A 17,758-nucleotide genomic window follows, 5' to 3' on the forward strand; every position below is an offset into this window, starting at 1 on the left:
GAGAAATGGGAGTATGTGACCGCACAATGTGTGGTCGCACTGTAATTGTGCTGTCGGAACTGCCAACCGGAGGTCAGTCTGTCTCAAGACCGCGACGATGTTGGTCGGTGGCAACTTGGACCGACATCGTAATTGAGCCCTTAGTGTCAATATAATGAAGAAATACTATCATTTAAAGAAGCATTTGAGGCTGGTCCTCTTTTGAGGATAACCTAGAAACTGAGAAGAAATTATGCTTTGTGCATTAGTTATTTGTTTTACTGTGCACCTATCAGAGCTTCTCTCTGTTGCCTGTAATGCATGCTTTATGGTAGTTTTGTGTTTTCTTGCAGTTTGCGACTACTCAGTTACCAGATGGGACTGTCCAAGATGAATTCGCCGCAAGTGTAAAAATGAGTACTTACCTAGTAGCCTTCATTGTAGCCGATATGAAGAACATCTCCAATATGACTGAACAAACCATGGTAAGTTGAGCATTGTTATCCTTTATAGTGCATAGCATTCAAATATTTCTTTAAAACTGGCGTTACTTTAAAGTAATTTACACTTTGTCTTGGACTTTAAGACAGACACATAGTTTTTCTGTTTCTTTTATCTGAACATATTTAAGAGATTTAGAAGAAGGGGGTTTGTTAAATGTTAGAATTCAATTTTTAAATTAAGAGGTTTCTAGATCTCAACAGATCAGTTCCTCATTTCCGATTTTTAAATCTCTCTTCAACTTAGCATTACCAATTTAAAAATGTTTGGTGTTTGGCAAATGTAATCTCATGATCTAGAGAGTACCTCCTTAAAATACATAAGCATTTGTCAGCTCCAGAAACATAGCATACTTTACTGCAGAACACTCTAGATGTCTTCTGACCCCCCAACCCCACCCATAAGAAGCCTATTTAGTCATAATATGAACTGCTACCCAGATCGTGTCCCCCAATATTTGATGACTTTTTCTCTTTTTAAGTTCTTAAAAAAAAAACTTTAAGCATGCAGCACATTTTAAGTTAGATTCTGAAACGGAGAGGCTGTGATACTGTAGGAGGTGTGCATAACATGTCTTTGGCGATTAATTGAAACATTGTAATGAAAACCACTTTAATTGACGTCCGTGAAGATTCGGGGATGCTAATGAGTAAAACCAACACTCCATCCCTCTTTGCTAAAAGAAGAACCTGGACTAGTGATTGGTAGCATTTAGCTGTAAAGAAGTCCTTAATTGTTTGCAGCTAGGCAATATCCAACCAATCTATTTGTGCATTATTCGTTATATGATCTTTGAAGAGGATATTTCATCAGACATATCCCTCGAACTACGGGTAGAGGTGGCGGAGTTGGGTTTATTTGTAAAGACACACTTGCCCTCTCACAGTTTACAGTTAAACAGGTGGTGGGCTTTGAACTCCTGGGATTTTCCTTATTGGCTCAGGGTGGCACAGTTTTTTCTGGTCTTTTGTGTTACAGACCTCCCTCCGGTATAGCCCCTTCTTTTCAGCAATTTATTGACCTTGTGTACAATTTATCCAACTCACACTCCAACTTTATAGTGCTGGGTGATTTTAATTTACGACCATTAGGCCCACAAGACCTAGCCTACAGGGAAATTTGCCAAGCATGCAATAACATACAGCTGGAACAGCTTGTGCAATGTCCCACACATGTGAAGGGGAACATTTTGGACCTGGTCTTTGCTGATAAAAAATTGGTTGCCATTAATGAAGTCCTGGATCAATGCTGGACTGATCATGCTCTGATCCTCATGACTATTTCTGTGGCTGGAGTGCAGCGCAGTGACAGTTCGGCTGGGTATAAATTTAGTAGACAGTGGTCCCGTCTACTAAGGGGGTCAAATTTACCTTCTCTGCTGCCTACAACCTTTGAGGCGCAGGAAACGGTGGATAAAAGCTATACTACCCTGTGTAAACAGATTGTAACATCTCTGGATGTACTGATCCCTTTAAAAAGGGTGAAGAACAAGCCTCGGAGAACCAATGCTTGGTTCACCAGTGATCTCAGCCAACAGAAACTCCGCTGTAAACAGGCGGAGCGTGCTTGGAGGAGAGGGTACGCAGACTCAGATCGTGCACAATACAGACAGGCCCTGCGGGAATATAAAGACCATCTAAAGTTGGCTAAGGCGAAGTTCCTGGAAGATTCTCTGACTAAAGCCACTAATAAATCACAGACCCTCTTTAAGCTGGTTGACAACTTGGCAAATCCGGCTTCTGCAGCCCCAGTTACCACACCATCTCAGGAGCTGTGTGATTCTTTGGCCTCTGCATTTGAGGAAAAAATCAGACTCCTCTTGAGTGGCCTTTCGACTCCGAGCCACGTGGCCCTGATGGAGTCCTCCCTACGGAAACCCCCTCACCCTTCGGGTGTCGAGGAGGTTAAGGGTGAACAACAATTATTATCCTGTTTTCCCACCCCGTCCTTGGAGGAATTCTGCATAGTGGCTAATGGTGTGTCGTCGGGTTCCCCATTGGACCCCCTGCCACATAGGATATGGAAGGCCTTTCAGATAGAGTTGCTACCTCCGCTGTATACCATCTGCTGTCAGTCTTTGACCTCAGCCACGGTTCCTGATAGCTGGAAGCTTGCAATTGTGACACCGTTGCTAAAAAAGGCCTCTCTGGACCCGCTTTGTCCTGCCAGCTACAGACCCATATCGCTGCTTCCATTCCCTATAAAAATTCTAGAGAAGTTGGTCACAAGAACTTTATCAAACTTCCTGGAATCCAACGCTTGTTTGGATGCTGCCCAGTTTGGTTTCAGGCCGGCGCATGGGACCGAGACCGCCCTGATCACCGTGCTTGACGATCTGCGAACGCGTGTCGATATGGGTAAGGCAGCATTTTTGGTGCTGCTGGACATGTCGGCGGCGTTCGACACGGTGGATCACGCTGTCCTGCTGGATCGCCTCAAGGGGGCAGGCGTGGGTGGTCTGGCGCTGGGCTGGCTTGAATCCTACCTGGAAAATAGGCAGCAAGCAGTGGCTTTACCACCTTTTCGGTCAGATACACGTCAGGTGAAGCAGGGTGTACCACAGGGGTCTGCGATCAGCCCGATCCTCTTTAACCTATACCTCCGGCCCCTAATCAGTTTGATAAAATCTTTCGGCATCTCGGTTATCAATTATGCCGATGATACACAACTGATTTTTTCTTTTGAGGGAAAGGAGGCGGTTTCGAGGGACACTTTCCATCAGTGTATGTCGGAAACAGCAGAATGGCTCCGACTCAACTCACTCCAATTCAATGGGGCAAAGACTGAAGTGCTTCATTGCTCATTGGATCAGCCCTCCCGTACGTTACCAGAAGGTTTCTGGCCAGCTTCTATCTTAGGTACGGTGACAGCGGCGGAGTCGGCCCGTAACCTGGGGATTGTGTTTGAGCCGGGGCTGCAACTAAATGCCTCGGTGAATAAGACCATAGCTACGTGCATGGGCCTGCTTCGAGCCCTATGCAAAATCTTGCCGTTGCTCCCCCCACAGGCTCGAATAGAGGTGGTGCGCAGTACTATACTCAGTAGGTTAGACTACTGTAACGCACTACTTCTGGGGGCACCTAAGTCCTTAGTAGGTAGGCTGCAGAGGGTTCAAAACATGGTGGCCAAACTGGCTTTAGATCGACCTCGCTCTGCATCATCTTCAGAAGCTCTGTCTGACCTCCATTGGCTGCCTGTTCAGCAGCGTATTCTCTTTAAAGCTGCCTGTGTTGTGTTCAGAGCGCTGCATGGGCTGGGACCGCTGCCACTTCAACACCTCTTTTCGTGGTACCAGGCTGCTAGACCTCTAAGATCCTCCTCGGCTTTTTTGACCATAGTCCCTAAATTCGTTAGAGTGAGGATGGGTGGTCGTGCCTTTGGTTTTACAGCAGCTAAGCTGTGGAATACTCTCCCTCTGTTGCTCAGGAGTAAGCAAGAATTCCCCTCCTTTAAAAGGGAGCTAAAGACCTATCTCTTTCCAAAGTAATGTAGTGTATCGGATCTGATGACTCACCTATGGTCCAGCGCCAGGATACCCTTGGGGTGACAGTTGCGCTCAACAAGAATTTAATACATACATAAATACAGTAGGAAGGGATCTAGGTGGAAGATCAGGGATTTGGCTGCAGATGAAAGGTGGCAGAGACCTCCTCTAATTAAAAATATTGAACCACTCCAAGATGAATGACGGGGGCGGGGTTAAGGGGGCAGCCCGCTGTTTATAAGGAAAATATCAGTTTTATTGGTTTAATATTCAGATCTACTTTAGAAATTGCAGAGTCCAAGGATATATTTAGCTGATAATCTTTAACCCCTTAGTTGCTGAGGACCTATACCTTCAGTATATATGGGGTACCTCACACTTATGCCTTCATGTTTTCCTCCTAAGGAATCCATGCCAAATTTGTATCCTTTTTTCCCCCCAACATTCTGGGGATTAGAGAGGTACCCACGGTTTGAAGTTTCGCCTGAAGGGTACTGAGAAAATAGCAAAAATATTGCTGAATTTTGCTTTTGTGTTTTTTGGAAAAAGTGTGAAAATACTATATAAGAAAGCATATGTTTATTTGTTTCTAGAAATGGATGAAATAAAGGTTTGCTGTGCTAGGTACGTCACCTACACAGCATTCAGGAGCAAACAGAGTTGTATCACAAACAAGTTTTTACCACGGTTTTTGCATTTTTTAAAGAGTTCATATTTCCTAATGTTTGTACTTTCAACCTACTTGCAGTTTGTGGTGGAAACCGGTGTGAAACCCATAGGTGATCCCAAAAAGCTATACATTTCTGAAAAGAATTTCTGAGTTCAGCACTGGTTCATTTGTGCTGATTCCTGGACGTTTTCTCAAAGACACTAATCGTGGAAATAAACATAATGAAAATAGGTAGAATTTTTTTTATTTGTTGACAACCCGTTCTGCTGTAATATTTTGTCATGATGGCAGATTTACAAATGCAATATGCAGTTACATCTGTCAGACCCTTTGGATTTCAAGGATATTTAGGGTTTGTAGATTTTGCTAAATGTACTACTCGGAGCCAACAACTGAGCAGCAGCTTATAAGGATTTTTCGTTGTGTACCTATCATGCAGCAATTCATATGGGAAATTCTAACAAATGTAGGTATGAAGGAGCCCTATGGATTTCTGGAATGAGCACAAGATCCTGAGATTAGTGGTTATTTGCTCAACCCTGAATTTGGGGTACCCAAACTATCATGAAGGGCATTTTCGAAAGGTGCTCTTTTTTGTAGCCTGGCTTACATTTTGAAGCTGTAAATGGAGAAAAATTCAATTTATAATGGCAAATGTTCTGATATTCTGTGTTCTCGCACTTCTGATAAAATTGGTACCCCATCTGGGGGGTGGGCCAATTATCCGCAACAGGAATGTTCCCAAACACATTGTAGAGACATCAAGATTTTGCCTTGTGAATGGACCCTTTTTGGCAATGTGGGTGGCTGCAGTATTGGATCCCAGGCACAGCTGACACCCAGGAAAACCGACTGAACCCAGACATTTCTGATTACTAGACACCCAGGGGAGTCCAGAGTGATGTAACTTGCATGGACCTCCCAACATTTTCTTATCCAGTTCTGGGATCTGTGGGAGTCCACAAATCCCACTAACCAGCGTTCCCACACTTCTGATAAAAATGGTACCTCACATGTGTGGCTGGGCCTAGCACGTGTGATACAAACTGAACAGATCAGAAAAGGGGACAGTCTTGCCAATCTGTGTGTCACCCACCCTATTGACTGTTAACCAAAGCACTCTAGGGAGCTAATAGGGCTAAATCTGCTACTATAACGTTTCTGTTGATGATGTAAGTTATTCACACTTCTAACGGTCAAAATCTCATGTTTTCATCCTCATTCTCTTATGTGATGTGTTATCACTAAACAGCAGTTATAATTTTCCTCTTAATTAGTTTCTGTTTACAATGTGTTTTACCATATATCCTTTAGCTTATTTCCTGATCTGTCAATTTGAGCCCCCCTTCTTTACAGAAATAACACATCATCCCTTTTTTTTCTCACTTCAAGCCATGCTGCACATCAGATGTACTCCTGTACAACATGTTTAAAAAACACATTGACAAAGCCAATAGAGATCAAATAGGCTACATCCTTTTGCATTGTGAATGCTTGTTTCTCATCGGGCTGGCAAGTTTTTCTCTAGGAAAAAAACAGAAAACCAGTAAGCAAGGGAACAAGTACCTCTCTCAAAAATAAAGGAATTAAACCAATCGCTGTGACTGTTGAAAACAGAGTCTGGGACACACCTGCACCAAATGTGTCTTTGGTGTTTGGACTAGCGAGACGTCTTCAAGCTGTGTGAGAAATATGCCGTCATGAACCCAAAGTGTATCTGGGACCTTGAAGCGAAGCTATATATCGCTGAACTTCTAAGAAACCACACAAGGTTCACTTCCGTTCAAAGTTGAGAGCATGGTCTCATTCCTGCCCTGAAAGCCATTGACTAGCCAGAACTGTTTATTGCAAAAAATGCAGTAGTATATAAACCTATATTTTGCAGGGGAATGTTTCATGATTGTCCATGAAATATTGATTTCATCATCATAATGACGATCCTCAAACGACTCTGCTGAGCTTTAAGATTGTCATGGGTTCCAGAGTTATGTGGCATGTAGGACCAAATTATGTTGGGAAGGTGATAAATCAATACAGCAAAAAACTGATTATGATGCACATACTCCGTCAGTATTATTTTTGTCCATTTGAGATGGAAACATTTTTGGTGAAATCTGAAAACCTTGAAAGCCACCTTATGTGGTAAATGCAGTAATTCCATAATGTGATAAAAATGTCCTACCGTGAATAATATGGTCCAATATAGCCATCTTGGGCTTCTGGTGACATTTACAAACTAATCCTGGTGAAGTCACCAGAACCCCTGTATGGTGGTAATGAACCTCCTGTCAGCTAGGCCTGGGCAGTTCTGTCAACTGCTCATCCATTGGAAACTGGAGTTCTTCTTTTTCCAGATGTCACTTTCTGCATCCTGAATCTTATTTCCAGCATACGTCACCTTCTCCTAAATTTCAACCACCTTCTTCAATAAACCCTCAACTTTGTATTCCGTTGCCTTTACTATAGTCTCACTAGTAGCCGGTGTGTGTGTCAACAGCCTAATGTAGGGCATTCATGAACCTCAGTAGTATCCCCGCCACTGTACTTTGTTCAGCATCATCGGAGAGAACACTATCCAATACCTTCAGATTAATTTTCAAGCTTGTGTCTTGAAAAAGTTCTCCTTCCGTGTTTTCTTTTCTGCCATTGTTGGGTTCAGGCAAAAAAGACAGTTGAGGGCTACATCATCGTGCCCTGCATCTCTCCAAGCTCCTGTCTGCTCATCAGGAGCAGGTAAGGGCTGTTGCAGCACCAGTTGTAATGCAGCTCCCCTTCTAGAGACCACCTCTTCCACTCCCCGCAACTTCAGAAGTCCACAACTGCCTGGGTCCGTGACTACCATAGATTTCGGGGCCATCAGACCTTGACTGTCGAACTCCACTTAAAAACTGTGTCGACTCGCTCACACCGCTCCTTCAGTTGGGCGTGAGTTAAAGGACCTTCATCATGTGAACTGGAGGGGGTCTGATCCATGGGCTCCAGGACATGCTCCACCGTTTAGGGGAATGCTTCATGTTCATGACCCCCATAACCCGCATCAGACCATGCAGTCGGCAGGGTCAGAGAAACCTGGACCAATGTGGGTGTGCTAGATCTTTGTGGACATCTTATCCCATGACTGGCACCTGTCCCAGAGTGGAGTTCAGAGTTGAACAGTTGGTGAATCACTTTAAAGAAAATGATTACACTAATTTGAATAACCTACAAAAGAATGAACCACTGATTACATATATTTGGTTACGGCCTCCTGTACATAATTGTTTGAGGCATATGAGCTGTAGATCATATGCTTTAGCATGGATCGCCATCAAGTGTTGGGTCCGGATGTTTGCACTTTGTTTTTCTTCAAAGCAGTCTTCAGTCACAAGGTAGGCGACTCCTCCTTTCGGTGATAGTGCGCATGGGCATTGACTCCATCCCCAGATTGTTTTTTTCTGCCTTTGGGTTCGGATGTGTATTGCTGCGCTCCGGTTCAGTATCGTTCTCGAACCCCTTCAGCGCGCAATCCTCTACCCTCGACTGTATTGTCTTTCGATCAAAGTTTCCCTTTTGACGCGTATTGTTCAAACTGAGAGAACCTTTGATCGGGAACTTCTGGGCTGGCTGTCATGCCTAGCCGTGCCGACCACGCCAGCAGTCGATGGAACGGACTCCATTTAAGCTATGTCCCGGGTGTCGTGCTAAATTTCCATGCACCGACTTGCACGAAGTTTGCAACCTCTGCTTATCCCCGGACCACGACGAAAAGGACTGTTAAGCGTGTCGATCGTTCCGATCGAAGAAGACCATTCGTGATAGTCGTGCTTGACGACACGAGATGCAGTGTGGTAGCGGCTCCATACCATATATCTTTGGCAAAGATACAGATCGTCCAGCTGCAGAAGCCGAGGACGAAGAACTGGTCTCAGTGTCCGAAGCCGACTCCGACATGAAAGAAAAACTGAACATCACTCCCAGTCAACGTACTGTGAGTACAGCTACCCATGTGCCCACTCAACCAAAATCTGAGGCTCTGGTATCACCCTCAGGCTCTGGTCGGCACCAAGAAAAGGTTTTCAGATGCCCCGCCCTCTAGCCCGGCTATGAAAGACAAACACAAGCCTTCTGGCTCGGGCTCGAGCCAGCCCCATTCCGGTGCCGAAGTAACACCCTCTGCACCGAAACACAAGTCGAAGCACTTGCCAGTCTCCACACTGCTGGCATCGAAGACCTCGGAGCCGAAATCCTCCAAATCTAAAGATTCGGAGCCGAAATCTTCCAAACCTGAAGCTTCGGAGCCCAAATCCTCGACACCTGAAGGCTCGGAGCCGAGATCCTCTGCGCTGAAAAATACAAAGCCAAAACCTACAACTCTAAAAGCTTCTGAGCACAAACCAGCTAAAAACAAGCACTCTGATTCAAAACATTCCACGCCCAAAGACTCTCAGCCCAGATATTCGATGCCGAAATAAACTAAAGAAAGATACTCCACCCAAAGAGCCTCGGTCCGAGGACCCACCTTTGGATCCAAAACAAGAGACTAAGTATTCATCCCAAAACTGGTCACCTCCTGGCCACTCTTCGTAAAAAACGGAAGCTGGATCTCTCAGACGATTTCCAAATACTTCTGAAGAAAAAGAACATGGGTACTAACCCTTCTCCCCCTTGCATACCTCCCTCTCCTCCTCCTAACCCAAATGTAATCATTACACCATCAAATTCACTATCACCTCCACTATCACCTGACCCACAGGATGAAGATGGGGATGAAGAGCAGGATATGCCACATGATAACAACATACCACAGGACACTGATCCCTGGGAGAATTATGATAGGGAACCAGATCAAGACAATGATCCTGACCTGTGTCCCTCTAGACCCTCTCCACCTGACGACAACATTGGCTATGTTCAGCTTATAAACAGGGCTGCTCAATATTATGGGTTGGAGCTTCATACAGACCCTCTAGAAGAGGACTTCCTTGTTGACACATTAACACACTCATAAAGGTCTACCAATACTTTACCAATGCTCAAGGGCATGTTAAAACACACGGATGAGGTATTCAATGACCCCGTTAGTTCCAGGATACCCGCACCTAGAGTAGATAAAAAATACAAGCCCGCTCCTACAGACCCTGTATATATAAAAGGTCAGTTGTCCTTAGACTCTCTTGTAGTATCTAACGCCCGCAAGAGAGCTAAGTCTCCAACCACAGGCGACGGGCCTCCTCTTGATAAGGAGTCCAAACTCATTGATGCCTCAGGCAAAAGAGTGGCTTAGCAGGCGGCTAACCATTGGCCTATTGCCAATGCTCAGGCTCTCTTAGCACGCTACGATAGGGCTCACTACGATGAGTTAGAAAAACTCATGCAGCGTTTGCCAGATGAGTATAAAACCAAAGCTAAGGACCTCATTCAAGAAGGGAAGCTCATTACCAACACTTCCATCAAATGCGCACTAGATGCGGCAGACACAGCATCTCGTGCCATCAACACTAGCATCCTATTGTGCAGACACTCTTGGCCTAGAATCTTTGGATTCAAGCAGGAGGTACAGTCCTCCATACTTAATCAGCCTTTTGATAAGGAGCATCTTTTTGTGCCAGCTGTCGATACTTTCCTAGAAAAAATGAAGAAAGACACGGAAACTGCAAAGTCCATGGGGGCCTTACAATTACCTTCTAACAGGGGTTCCTATTGCCACTCCTTTTACAGAGGTGGCTCCAAAACAGTGTCCACAGAGAATCCCTCCTCCTCTTATAAAGGGAATAACCAATCTACCTCCTCCAGAGGTTATTTTCGAGGAGGCTACAGAGGAAATAATAATAAGGGAAGAGGCAGAGGTAACTCCACCCACACTTCCCCCGCCAACAAACAGTGACTTCCCGCGGCTACCCCCGATCATTCCACTCCTGTTTGGGGACGTCTCTCACAGTTCCTACCTGTCTGGAACTCAATCACCTCAGACAAGTGGGTAATGCAAATTATCCAGTATGGTTACAGCCTGGAAATTACCAGCACTCCCCCCAACTATTCTTCCAAGAGAACGTGCAATGTCACCAGAACATCTCAGCCTTTTAAAACAATAGGTTCTCTCTCTGTTACAAAAACGTGATAGAACCAATCCCATTATATCATCAAGGGACTGGAATGTACTCACTGTATTACTTAATTCCAAAAAAGGACGGCTCTCTCAGGCCCATACTAGACCTCAGACAGCTAAATCTTTACATTCAGTCAGACCACTTCCACATGGTCACCCTCCAACAGGTGCTCCCATTGCTTCAGAAAGGCGACTTTCTATCCACCTAAGATCTAAAGGACCTCTACTTACATATTCCCATTCACCCAGCTCACAGAAAATATCTCAGGTTTGTGGTGGACGGACATTACCAATTCAAAGTTCTCCCGTTCGGGATAACTACAGCACCCTGAGTCTTCACCAAGTGTCTAGCAGTAGTCACAGCTCGTTTAAGAAGACAACACATTCACATCTTCCCTTACCTGGACGACTGGCTAATAAAAGCCAGATCACAACACAGCTGCATACACCACACTCGCAACACAGTTCAGCTACTTCACGACTTGGGATTCACTGTAAACCTCACCAAGTCTCCCCTCCAGCCATCCAACATGCAAGCGTACCTAGGAGCCACAATAGACACTTGAAAACCTCTAGCATACCCCATCTCAGTCAAGATACGCAACATGCTAAATCTAATATCGCAATTCCAGCCTCAATACTCACTACCAGCCCGAGTGTTCATGCAATTGATCTGCATGATAAATTCTTGCATTCTAATGGTTCCTTACTCAAGGCTTCAAATGCGTCCCCTTCAGGAATGCTTAGCCCGTCAGTGGAACCAGGCTCAAGGTCGGTTAACAGATCTAGTGTTGATGCACGGCTGCACCCATCGCTCTCTGCAGTGGTGAAATACACAAAATCTTTCCAAGGGGCGGCCATTCGTTGACCGGTTTCCACAGATAGTGCTAATAGCAGACGCATCGCTCACTGGTTAGGGAGCTCATGTTCTAGAACATGCCATTCAGGGCATGTGGACCCCACAACAAAAACAACTCCAAATAAACCATCTGGAACTACTCGCATTTTTTCTAGCATTGAAAGCTTTTCAACTGCATCTAGTAGGCAAAGCTGTGCTGGTTCGTACAGACATGACCGCAATGTACCACATACAAAAATGGGGGGACACACTCTACATCTGTTACAACTAGCTAAAAGCATATGGAGATGGGCCATACCTCAAAACATATATCTTATTGCTGAACACCTCCCAGGAGTAAACAACCAGATTGCAGATCTGCTCAGTCGTCAAAGACAACAGATTCACAAATGGGAACTACATCCTCAAGTTCTCCTCCCATTCTTCCAGATGTGGGGCTACGCAGAAATAAATCTCTTCGCCACATACCTCTACGCAAAATGCCCAAGCTTCGCGTCCAGGTATCCTCAACCAATGTCCAAAGGCAATACGCTATGGATGAATTGGTCAGGGAAATTTGCTTACGCTTTTCCACCTCTCCCACTAATTCCATTAGTGGTTCGGAAGCTCAAGCAACATTCCCCAACCATGATCCTAGTTGCTCCCACATGGTCTCCCCCAGGCTTCTCACTCAGAACCATGGAGAGATCAGACATCCAGATCAGTCAACTCAACCTGCGATCTGGCACCTGAAGTCATAGTTAGGATATATTAATCTTCCGCCAGACTGCATGAATGTCATCAGAGAGACTAGACGCCCTACCACAAGAGCATGCTATGCAGGAAACTGGAAATGTTTTGTAATTTACTGTTTAAACAATAAAATCAATCCACTAGATGCTTCCATACAAAACATAATTTGCAAGGTATTTGCATAGCCTTCCATGCTTGCGCTGTTGTTAGCGATTTAATATTTTAATATTTCCCTGGTTTGTATTTTCTTTATTTTACTTTATTTTTTCCTTGCTTTTAAACTGGGACTCGGTTAGGCATTCTCCTTCCCCCTCACTGCATATAATTGGCACTTCACCGCCGTTTTGGTGGGTCCGGGCTCCGAGGGTTGTTTAGGTTGGGCGCCATTTTGGCTTGGGCATTGTTTCCTCCGGCGGGCGCCATTTTAAGCGTGATTACGCTCGTTTTGCCTCGCGGGACGACTACTTAAGGCGGTCTTTCCACTGCGAACTGCCAGACAAGGTATTTGCATAGCCTTCCATGCTTGCGCTGTTAGCGATTTTAATATTTTAATATTTCCCTGGTTTGTATTTTCTTTATTTTACTTTATTTTTTCCTTGCTTTTAAACTGGGACTCGGTTAGGCATTCTCCTTCCCCCTCACTGCATATAATTGGCACTTCTCCGCCGTTTTGGTGGGTCCGGGCTCCGAGGGTTGTTTAGGTTGGGCGCCATTTTGGCTTGGGCATTGTTTCCTCCGGCAGGAGCCATTTTGAGCGTGATTACGCTCGTTTTGCCTCGCGGGACGCCTACTTAAAGTCGCTCTCTTCCGCGCAGCGGGATCGCGCAGTGGGACGCCGTCGCTTAGCCGGAGTCGTGCCAGAGTCCTGCCCGTCTGCGCCCGTCCGCGCCGAGGACGCACGGGGCGCAACGGGTTTGCCTGAGGCTCGTGCGTGTTAAGTGTCGGGATGATTACCTATTCAAATCTCACTCTGCGATCTATTGGTCACTCTATTCCGAAGTGTGATCAATCTCAGACCCATCCGCTAAGTGGCCCCTATCGGTGTGCCTGCAGAAGATGGGCACTTGGCGCCCCGGTGTGCATCCGCAAGAGAATTGCCTCTACTGTTCCTCGAGGTAAGGGCGTAATGCCTTCACTTCGAATTTTTAGTCTAAATGTTAGGTCTCTGGTTCAACATCATACAGCCTTTTTTGACCTCATACAGGAGGAGTCTCCTGATATATTTGCGATCACGGAAACGTGGTTGCAGGAACATGATGCAGCCATTATTAACTTGGCTTTCCCCCCGGTGTATTCCATCTTTACACTAAATCGCTCAACTAGAGGCGGGGGTATCGCCTTGGCTGTTAAATCGAGTTTCTCCTGCAGCTGGAAGGTCTTAAATATTGCTGGATGTGAAAGTGCCTATTTCAAGATCTCGATTAGTCCCCAGTTTACGATCTCGGGGATGGTGGTTTATCGTCCCCCAGGCAGTGATGCTTTATTTAGAGAAGCCTTCCCTGATGCCGTTAGCTCCTTGGCAATTGGCTGTGCCAATTTTTCTATTCTGGGAGACCTTAACCTCCACTTCGATAATAAGAGCATATCGGCAGTTAATAATATCTTAGCTGACCTTGAGGCCCTCCAATTGGATCAAATGGTAGCCCAACCTACTCATGTAGGAGTGCATACGCTTGATCCCTTCTTTACTAATCTTTCGGAAGCTTCAGTCTCCTCCATAACAACCTTGGGATGGACGGACCATTTTTTAGTGGCCATTCAAGCTCCTTTACCTGAGACTCCTTCTATCCTTCCTCCTAGATTAGTTTTTAGAAGGCATTGGAATAAACTTAGATTAGAGGATCTACATGAGCTCTTGGCTGCAGATCCACTGGGACCCTTGGAGCATGCTGAACTGGGTTATGACCAGTTCTGTCAGTGGATCACTAGGGCACTTGATTTATTGATTCCTATTATGGCCAGTAAAACTCGTGCTAGAGACTCTAGCCCCTGGTATGACAGCACCCTACGTGCTTTAAAGGGTACGTGTAGGCGGGCTGAGAGAAAGTGGCGGAGGCACTATGACGCGGCTGAGAAAGCGTTGTATCTGACCTCCGTCAAGGTCTACCATCGTGCCATATGTAGAGCTCGCGCGGCGTTCTACTTGGAAGAATTCCGCAATAGCTCCAATCCATCCAAATCTATATTCAAGGCCCTTAAAGATCTTTTGGCTAAAAGAACCTCTTCTCCTGTATTGGCCTCTACCTCTCATTGCGAGGCTCTGACATCCTTCTTCTTGGAGAAAGTGCAAACTATTTACCGGGCGTTTTCTCCTACGAGGCCACCATTGGGGACTCCGGTGGCTGTCCCGGGTTTCCCCACCTTGGAATCTCTTCCTCTGCTTTTACCGGAGGAATTTGACGGAGTAGCCCAAAAAATCAAGTCTGGATCACCTCTGGATCCATTAAGGCCTGTCTCCTTCCGAGATCAGTCCTTTGTGGGACGCCCTATAGTGCGTTCTCTTATTAACAGCTCACTGGCGACGGGCATGGTCCCTGCTAAATGGAAGCGGGCCGTGGTCTCCCCTATTTTGAAGAAGCCTTCATTGGACCCTTCGAAGCCGGAGAATTACAGGCCAATTTCTCTACTCCCCTGGCCGGCAAAAGTTATGGAGGCCCATGTTAACCAGGCTCTTTCTGACCACCACATTCAAGCTAATATCCTGGATGATACTCAGCATGGGTTTCGTGCTGGGCATAGTACGGAGACAGCCCTTCTCGCCATGGTGGAACATCTTCGTAGGGTGTTGGATGAGGGACAGACGGCGGCGCTAATATTACTAGATCTGAGCGCCGCCTTCGACACTGTCTCGCACCACATCCTTCTACGTCGCCTGGAGGAGATAGGCATTGGTGGGTCCGCCTTACAGTGGTTCCGTTCCTTTCTTGATGACCGTTCCTTTTGCGTTGCTATACCGCCTCACCAGTCCAAATTCCATCCTCTGGGCCTGGGGGTGCCGCAAGGCTCCTCGCTGAGTCCCACGCTTTTCAATCTTTATGTGAGACCGCTGGCTGATGTCGTCAAGCAGTGGGGCATGACGATGGTCTCTTATGCCGACGACACTCAGCTAGCGGTCACTATCAGCGGGGATGCTGAGCATGATGCCCTCAGGTTCCAGAGTGGACTGAGGGCGGTGGCGAGTTGGATGAATATAAATTGTCTCCAGCTCAACGCTAAAAAGACTGAAGTTATGGTCGTTGGGAAGGGGCGGGAACGGTGGGGAGATAGATGGTGGCCACCGGAGCTTGGGCCGGTGCCAACTCCGGTCATGGAGTTGAGAAACTTGGGAGTATGGCTGGAGCCCGCTCTCAATTTCGTGTGGCATTCTAAGAAAACTGCGGCCTGCTGTTATGGGGTTCTTCGCGGCCTGAGACCCATCTTGAAGTTTTTTGACCCTCCAACAAGGCAGCTGGTGGTTCAGGCGACTGTAACCTCTCGCTTGGACTATGCCAGCTCCCTCCTGGTAGGGGCAAATCAGGCGGAAATTAGCCGCCTCCAACGCGTCCAAAACGCTGCAGCCAGAGCCATAGTTGGCTTGCCCAGGTCTTGCTCTGTTTCCAGGACTCTTCGTTCTTTGCATTGGTTGCCGGTGAAAACTAGAATCAATTTTAAAGTTTTAGGCCTGGCCTTTAAGATCCTGAAGGGCTTAGCCCCCCGGATGCTTCAAAATCTTTTGTCTTTTTATGTTCCAACTCGCTCTCTGAGATCAGTGGGCCAAGCACTTGTGGTGGTCCCGAGGTTTAAGATTAGTCGTATGGGAGGTCGGTCCTTTCGAGTGAAAGCAGCAGGGCTATGGAATTCTCTCCCGTTGGAGATTCGCCTGATGGACGACCTTTTGGCATTTCGTAAAGCTTTAAAAACCGCATTATTCTAATTTCCTTCCCTTAGTGTTCCTTGTTTTTTCTCTCTGTTGTTGTTAGGTGCGACTATGTCTACCTTGTTATGCGCCAGGACGCCCCTTAGCTGGGGCAGCTGTGCGCAATACAAATGCCCATAACATAACATAACATATCTAACACCTACAGCGTTCTAACTTAGCATATACATCTATACGCTTTCACCTTGCTGCAATAGCTGCGTACCTACAAAACAGACAACACTTGTCTTTGTTTCGAGTGCCTGCTATTAAAGCTTTCATGGAAGGACTCAAAAGAATCATTCCTCTTAGACTTCCACCCTCTCCGGTGTGGAATCTTAATATAGTCCTTACAAGACTCATGGGTTCACCCTTTGAGCCATTGCACAAATGTGAACTTCAATTTCTCACCTGGAAGGTAGCCTTCCTTATAGCCATCACATCTTTTAGAAGAGTAGGTGAGCTCCAGGCACTCACTATTCAAGAACCAATTTCACAAATTCACCAAAATAAAGTGGTTCTTAGGACTAACTCCAAATTTGTACCTAAAGTCGTTTCTGCATTTCATCTCAACCAATTCGTTGAGTTACCTGTTTAATTCCCTCAACCAGACTCGGTGGCAGAACGCGCTCTTCACACATTGGATGTAAAAAGAGCCATACTATATTACATTGAAAGAACTAAATCTTTTAGGAAAACTAAACAACTCTTTGTTGCTTGTTCACCACTGCAGAAAGGCAATCCCATATCACAAGCAGGTATTGCACGGTGGATAGTTAAGCGCACATTAACAATTCCCCCTAGGGCGCACTCTACATGCAAACTAGGGGCTTCTATGGCATTCTTAGGGAACACAACCTTAGATGACATCTGAAAAGCTGCAACATGATCTACACCACACACATTCACAAAGCAGCAATATTGAGTAGATGTATTAGCTAAACAAGCTAATGTGGGCCAAGCAGTTTTAAGAACACTATTTCAAACCACTGCAACAGATACAGGTTAGCCAGGGCTTGGGAGATAACTGCTATATAGTCTATGCTAAAGCATATGATCTACAGCTCATATGCCTCGAACGGAAAATGCTACTTACCCAGTATGCATCTGTTCTTTGCATATTGAGCTGTAGAGCCATATGCGCCCACCCGCCTCCCCGAGTACCTTTATCTGTTGCAGTATTATCTTACTTAGATACACTATACATGGCATCCCTTTACTACTTTTACTAACTCCTTTATCACCCTTACGGCAAAACAATCTGGGGATGGAGTCGATGCCCATGCGCACTATCACCGAAAGGAGGAGTCACCTACCTCGTGACTGGAAAGACTTCTTCGAAGAAAAACAAAGTGCAAACATCCGGACCCAACACTAGATGGCGATCTATGCTAAAGCATATGGCTCTACAGCTCTATATGCCAAGAGCAGATGCATACTGGATAAGTAGCATTTTCCATCTCTTTTGTCCTGTATGGCTTTTGCCCAAAAGGTGTATGAGACTAAATTTATGGAGGTTACATGACTGCATGAACCAGACTTATTGCTTGGTA

The 17,758-nt window shown here is 45.8% G+C and overlaps 1 protein-coding gene across 1 annotated transcript in view; it reads left to right on the forward strand.

Moving 5' to 3' along the window:
* The window catches only part of LNPEP (leucyl and cystinyl aminopeptidase), a 393,213-nt gene that overhangs the window by 222,110 nt on the left and 153,345 nt on the right, over positions 1–17,758 (forward strand). Inside the window, exon 4 of the mRNA XM_085632534.1 lies at positions 333–464. Coding sequence (XP_085488660.1) covers positions 333–464 — 132 coding nt within the window. The remainder of the gene's footprint in view (positions 1–332; positions 465–17,758) is intronic.

Source organism: Triturus cristatus, chromosome 2_1, assembly GCF_964204655.1.
Source record: "Triturus cristatus chromosome 2_1, aTriCri1.1, whole genome shotgun sequence".
Classification (NCBI taxonomy): Eukaryota; Metazoa; Chordata; class Amphibia; order Caudata; family Salamandridae; genus Triturus; species Triturus cristatus.